General features: G+C 41.7%; 1 protein-coding gene across 2 annotated transcripts in view; it reads right to left on the bottom strand.

The window, feature by feature from the left end:
- The window catches only part of sdk2a (sidekick cell adhesion molecule 2a), a 469,329-nt gene that overhangs the window by 182,376 nt on the left and 279,453 nt on the right, over positions 1 to 7,500 (bottom strand). For both annotated transcript variants that reach the window (XM_061884928.1, XM_061884927.1), the window contains exon 2: positions 5,788 to 5,947. In XM_061884928.1, the coding sequence (XP_061740912.1) occupies positions 5,788 to 5,947 (160 nt within the window). The remainder of the gene's footprint in view (positions 1 to 5,787; positions 5,948 to 7,500) is intronic.

A 7,500-nucleotide genomic window follows, 5' to 3' on the forward strand; every position in this document is an offset into this window, starting at 1 on the left:
GTCCCGTTCATTTCAATGGGAATTTACCCAAAAATTGTGTAATTTCGGGAAAAGCGGGAAATTTTCAAAAATGGAAAAAATCCCTAAATAATCTGAATGAGTTGAAATGGTTGGTGTTGGAATTTTTCAAATCAGTCTAGAAATGTTAAAGTAGTAACATATTAAATTGAGAAATTGTATTACGGAATTCCTGAAATTTCGGGAAAATCGTAAATGTTTCCAGTTCAAAAAACAATTTTGTTTTTTTGTCCTGATTAAGAGGAATTTTTTGACGGTGGAACGGTTGGAATACCTTGAAAAATGTGGAAGGAGTAGTCGCCAGAATAAAGGGTGATTTGGGAAAGCAGGATTTCTAAAAAATCCTGGAATTTTTTTGAACTTGGAAAAATTATAGCTTGAATTTCCAGAACATTAGACTGTGTTGTGCAACTTTGAAGAATGTCCCATTCGTTTCAATGGGAATTTACCAAAAAATTGTGTGATTTCGGGAAAAGTGGGAATTTTGCGAAAATGGCAAAAATCCCTAAATGATCTGAATGAGTTGAAATGGTTCGTGTTGGAATTTTTCAAATCGGTCCAGAAATGTTTAAGTACTAACATATTGAATTGAGAAATGGTATTACAGAATTCCTGGAATTTCGGGAAAACTTGGAATTTATCCAGTTAAAAAAAAACACAATTTTTTTTTGTCCAAATTAAGAAAAATGTTTTGACGGTGGAACGGTTGAAGTAGGTTTAAAAATGTGGGGGGAGTAGTCACCAGAAAAAAGGGTGAAAATAAATCACTGCAAAACCAGGAAATCCGGAAAATCCTGGTATTTTTTTCAATTTGGAAAAATGACCATTTTAATTTTCAGAATGGTGGACTGTGTTGAAGGTAGAATGGTTTGAATAGGTGGAAACATGGGGGAGTTGTGGAACTTTGAAGAGTGCCCCTTTCATTTCAATGGGAATATACAAAAAATTGGGGAATTTCGGGAAAAGCGAGAAATTTTCGAAAATGGTAAAACAAAAACTTCAATGATCTGAATGAATGGTTGGTTTTGTAATTTTTGAAATCGGTCGAGAAATGTTGAAGTAGTAACATGTTGAATTGAGAAATGGTATTACGGAACTCCTGGAATTTTGAGAAAACCGGTAATGTTTCCAGTTAAAAAAACAACTAAGTTTCTCCTAATTAGGAAAAACGTTTTAAAGGTGGAACGGTTGAAGTAGGTTTGAAAATGTGGGGGGAGTAGTCTCCAGAAAAAAAGGGTAAAAATGGGTTGCCCACATGCAGTCCTCTCCAAGGTTTTCTCATAGTCATCATTGTCACTGCCACCGACGTCCCGCTGGGGTGAGTTTTTCCTTGCCCTTATGTGGGCTCGACCGAGGATGTCGTTGTGGTTTGTGCAGCCCTTTGAGGCACTTGTGATTTAGGGCTGAATAAATAAAAATTGATTGATTGATTAAAACAAGATCTCTGGAAAACTGGAAATTCTGGAAAATCCTGGAATTTTTTTGAACTTGTAAAATGAGTAGTTTGAATTTCCAGGATGGTGGAATGTGTTGAAGGTGGAATGATATGAATAGGTTTGAAAAATGGCCAACTCATTTTGAATGGGGAAAAAAAATGTCCCAGAAAACCGGGAAATCTAGGAATCCGCGAAGAATAAGTTAAAGTTGAATACATCGATGCATTTTGGTGTAGAAAACCATATGTGTAAATGAATTGGAGCTGTACATGCTTTTGTAAACTTTTTACATCCACATGGTAACTTTACTCTTGGAATAAAAAGTATGATCATATATGATGGTTTACCATTAAGGAGTGGGGGGGACATGCCATGCAATTGTTGAAGGGCCACACCATTATTATCTTCAATGTGGTCGTCGTGTTCCGCAAGTGTTTGCTTGTTCTCCTTTGATGGAGGGAATTACCTCATGGATGCAATTATACTTTCTGACAAACTTTTATTCAGCGGTGGGTAAACACGTCCTTTGCAACAGTTTAGTTTAGTTCAGCAGCACAGCGGGACTTCCATTCAGAATCCAATAGAAATTATTGCGAATTTAGCATCGCTATGATTGCAGTCGTTAAGACAGATTTACAGACGTGTTTCTAAAACAACCGTATTGTTTAAGTTTATATTGTAGCCCAACCTTTTCTCTGAGTATATAATGTCTTTCAGTTTTTTTCCCATTTATTGTGTTTAGTTTAATTTGTCAATTAATAGCAAAGTAATATAGCAGTTTTGAATAGGTTTCACTGCGGCAGGAGATATCAAACACGTTTCTTTCCCACGTGCATCTGTCTACATATTTTTTTTACCTTTTCATATAAACTTTGGACATTATCTATTGAACATATTTGATTAAACTGAATCGTATTTGTCAATGTATTTTTTTGTTTATTGTTTACATATACATATTTATAGTAAATACTACAGATGTCCGATATTGGATTTTTTGCTGATATTCCGGTATTGTCCAACTCTTAATTACCGATTCTGATATCAACCGATAATTAAGAGTTGGACAATATACCGAGGCCCTGCGATGAGGTGGCGACTTGTCCAGGGTGTACCCTGCCTTCCGCCCGATTGTAGCTGAGATAGGCGCCAGCGCCCCCCGCGACCCCGAAAGGGAATAAGCTGTAGTAAATGGATAGATGGATGGATGGATATCAACCGATACTGATATATACAGTCGTGGAATAAACACATTATGATGCCTAATTTTGTTGTGATGCCTCGCTGGATGCATTAAACAATGTAACAAGGTTTTCCAAACTAAATCAACTCAATTTATGGGGAAAAAAAAATTGCCAACATTGCACTGCCATATTTATTATTGAAGTCACAAAGTGCATTATTTTTCTTTTAACATGCCTCAGAACAGCAATTTGGAATTTGGGACATGCTCTCCCTGAGAGAGCATGAGGAGGTTGAGGTGGGCGGGGTTTGGGGGGGCGAGATGGCGGCGGTAGGGAGTAGCGGGGGGGTGTATATTGTAGCGTCCCAGAAGAGTTAGTGCTGCAAGGGGTTCTGGGTATTTGGGGGGTGATCAAGGGGGATGGGTCAAATGCAGAGAATAATTTCGCCACACCTAGTGTGTGTGTGACAATCATTGGCACTTAACTTTAACTTAACTTGCCCTTAATAGTTTTGGCAAAATAATAGAATGATAACTGACACAATATTACACTGCATATGTCAGCAGACCAAATTAGGAGCCTTTGTTTGCTTACTTACTAAAAAAAGACAAGTTGTCTTGTATGTTCACTATTTTATTTAAGGACAAACTTGCAATAAGAAACATTTGTTTGATGTACCCCAAATATTTTTTGTTAAAATAAAGTCAATAATGACATTTTTTTTGTGGTCCCTTTTATTTAGTAAAGTACCGAAAAGTACCAAAATAATTTTGGTACCGGTACCAAAATATTTGTATCGGGACAACACTAATACACACACACCGAGCACCCACTGGCAGAAATGTAGATCGACGCCTATGAGCGAAACGATGGATTTTTCCCATGTTTGGTGCTGAAAAACAAGCTTTCTTGACACATTCTCTAGTAGAAATGCGCGGTTTGCGGACCCATCCGCGGATAAACCGCGGGTTGGGCGGTTAACATGACGAAAAATAGATTTTAATTAGATTCGGGCGGGTGGCGGTTGAACCATCCGGAAATATTTTATATGCATAGTTCTGTGATCGGTATCCTTTGCCATTCAAAGAGCCATTTAAGACCCGTGTCATAAAGCGAAGAAGGCAATAAGAGACGCTAATATTCTCTAGAATGACTGCTGATAGACACCCAGATAATAAGTATTGGGGCGTGCTATGAAGCCATTGACTTTGTCGCCCTCTACAGCATGTACGATCTGCTTGTCAGTAAGGTGGGCAGGGCTTGGGGCGCGGGGGGTGTAAAATATATTCAGGAATAGTCACGGATACAAAGGATTATGGGTATTTGTTGTGTTGCTTTTATGTTGTGTTACTGTGAGGATGTTCTCCCGAAATGTGTTCGTCAATCTTGTTGGGTGTGGCTTCACAGCGTGGCGCATATTAGTAAGTGTTAAAGTTGTTTATATCACAACCATCAGTGTACTCTGTATCACCCAGTATGCCTTTCAATCTTGTACGTGTAATTGCGGAAGGTGCACACAAGATGTCGCCGGACCAACAATCGGTTCGTACATGTTGTTGAAGGTGTTTAAGGCTATGGCTTCACAGCACGCCCATATTCTTGTAATCAGGATGAACGCAATTGGATAGTTGCGGGAACGTTAGCGGCTCCAATTGTCATCATTACTCTGTGAAACAGTTTTAAATAGCTCTGTGAGTGGTGAAGGCGGACAACCTCTGATGTATTTCAGCGGGCGGTTGGCGGGCGGGTACGGTCCTGAAAAAATGTTGGTTCGGGTGAACGGCGGGTGGATGACGACTCTGGTGATGCGGATGATATAATTGCCTATCCGCGCATCTCTATTATCTAGATATGTCCGATATTGGCTTTTTTGCAGGTATCCGATATTCCGATATTGCCCAACTCTTAATTACCGATTCGGACATCAACCGATACCGATATATACAGTCTTGGAATGAACACATTATTATGCCTAATTTTGTTGTGATGCCCCGCTTGTTGCATTAAACAATGTAACAAGGTTTTCCAAAATAAATCAACTCAATTCATGGGGAAAAAAGTGCCAACATGGCACTGCCATATTTATTTTTGAACTCACAAAGTTGTTTTTGTTTTTTTTAACACGCCTCAAAATACCAGCGTGGAATTTCGGACATGCTCTCCCTGAGAGAGCATGAGGAGGTTGAGGTGGGCGGGGTGGCATAAATAGTAAATGGGTTGTACTTGTATAGCACTTTTCTACCTTTTTTTTACGTGAAGTGAAGTGAGGCTAACTATATTTATATAGCGCTTTTTCTCTAGTGACTCAAAGCGCTTTACATTGTGAAACCCACTATCCAAGTCACATTTAAACCAGTGTGGGTGGCACTGGGAGCAGGTGGGTGAAGTGTCTTGCCCAAGGACACAACGGCAGTGACTAGGATGGTGGAAGCGGGGATCGAACCTGCAACCCTCAAGTTGCTGGCACGGCCTCTCTGCCAACCGAACCTACACCGGAACTCAAAGCGCTTTGACATTATTTCAACATTCACCCATTCACACACAGACATCCACACACTGACGGCGGGAGCTGCCATGCACGGCGCTAACCCGGACCCATCAGGAGCAAGGGTGAAAAGTCTTGCTCAAGGACACAACGGACATGAATAGGTCGGCCACTCTCCCGACTTCGCTACGCCGTCCCCTTGTATGTATGTTGTAGCGTCCCAGAAGAGGTAGTGCCACAAGGGGTTCTGGGTATTTGTTCTGTTGTCTTACGGTGCGGATGTTCTCCCGAAATGTGTTTGTCATTCTTGTTTGGTGTGGGTTCAGAGTGTGACTCATATTTGTAACAGTGTTAAAGTTGTTTATACGGCCACCCTCAGTGTGACCTGTGTGGCTGTTGACCAAGTATGGCTTGCATTCACTTGTGTGTGTGAAAAACCGTAGGTATTATGTGCAAAGGCAGTTCCTCTAAGGTTTATTGGCGCTCTGTACTTGTCCCTACGTCCGTGTATACAGCGGCGTTTTAAAAAGTCATACATTTTACTTTATGAAACCAATACCGATAATTTCCGATATCACATTTTAAAGCATTTATTGGCCGATAATATCAGCAGTCTAGAGCAGTTTTGTATCACAAGGCAGACATTGAGGGATGATTTCTTTCTTACCTGTACTCCAAGGAGAAGCGGGTCAGCTCGGTGCCGTTGTAAATCCATTTGAACTCCAGGGGCCAGCTGCCCTCAGCCATGCAGGTGAGGACCAGCCGGTTGCCCTCCAAATGAACCTGGGTCTGAGGAGGCTCCATCTTGAAATAAGGTGGCACGTCATCTATCGGACACAGAAAGTCGAAGCGCGGTTTAGTCGCCGGCAAGAAGGCGGCGATTTAGTAACACACACAACACGGCAATTCGCAGGAAATGAGGTTCTCAGAGTTAGCCATTTCCATTTTTTTCCCCCCCATCTCCTCCTCCACACTGATTGAGACCTTGAAGGTCACCAGACGAGTCTGCATGGAATAAGTTGTTCTGTAAAAAAAAAAAGAAGTGGCTTATTCTTTTATTTCGAACGTTCTGGCTGAGGAGAGAGAGAGAAAGTGAGGGGCGTGTAAATGAACCAGGCCGTGGTACTGGATCCGCATACAGGATGGACGCGCACACACACACAAAAACACACAAATTGGCAAGAGGACGCGGACAAAAAGCACACGCAATAATGAAAAAAAAAGTAGAACGGCACAGACTACAGAATTCTAATGGATCGGAACCAAATTGATTGAGCCCCGGTTTCTCCATATACTGGCACTTCGTCGTTATTCACTGAGCATTTACATTTCTTCACAAAAATTCAACTGGGCATGGACACGATCATTGATTAGTTGACCGATTAATCACTAAGACCAGGGGTCCCCAAACTACGGCCCGCCAGCGTCCAAAATCCGGCCGGCGGGAAGTCCCAAGTTGAAAAAAATAAAAGTTATTTAATTTAATTTTTTTTAAATTTGTCCCTTTTACTCATGTTTCTCTCGGTGTCTCCTAGCCGGTCAGGCAAATCATATTGGAAAAAAAATGCATTTTCTCATCGATAATCAATCAATGTTTACTTATATAGCCCTAAATCACTAGTGTCTCAAAGGGCTGCACAAACCACTACGGCATCCTCGGTAGGCCAACATGAGGGCAAGGAAAACTCACACCCAGTGGGACATCGGTGACAATAATGACCCAGTGGGACGTCGGTGACAATGATGACTATGAGAACCTTGGAGAGGAGGAAAGCAATGGATGTCGAGCGGGTCTAACATGATACTGTGAAAGTTCAATCCATAATGGATCCAACACAGTCGCGAGAGTCCAGTCCAAAGCGGATCCAACACAGCAGCGAGAGTCCCGTTCACAGCGGAGCCAGCAGGAAACCATCCCAAGCGGAGGCGGATCAGCAGCGCAGAGATGTCCCCAGCCGATACACAGGCGAGCAGTACATGGCCACCGGATCGGACCGATAATGTGACATTATTAGTGGCAAGTGCGCGCTCTTTCAGTCAATTAGTGCGCTCGAAATAATATATATATATATATATATACATATATATATATACATATATAAATACACTAGGGATGTAACAGTACGTGTATTTGTATCGAACCGTTTCGGTACGGGGGTTTCGGTTCGGCACGCGGGCGTATCGAACGAGTTCGGAAGCAGAAGTCTTCACAAGCTGCTCTGCTTTCTGACTCTGTCTCTGCCTCATTGTCCCGCCCACACAACCATCTGATTGGTTACATAAAAAACCAATCAGCAGTGCGTATTCAGAGCGATGTAACAGCCAATCAGCAGTGCGTATTCAGACTTCAGAACGATGTAGTCAATGCTTTAGCGTCGAG

Source organism: Nerophis ophidion, linkage group LG23 (assembly GCF_033978795.1).
Source record: "Nerophis ophidion isolate RoL-2023_Sa linkage group LG23, RoL_Noph_v1.0, whole genome shotgun sequence".
NCBI classification, from domain to species: domain Eukaryota; kingdom Metazoa; phylum Chordata; class Actinopteri; order Syngnathiformes; family Syngnathidae; genus Nerophis; species Nerophis ophidion.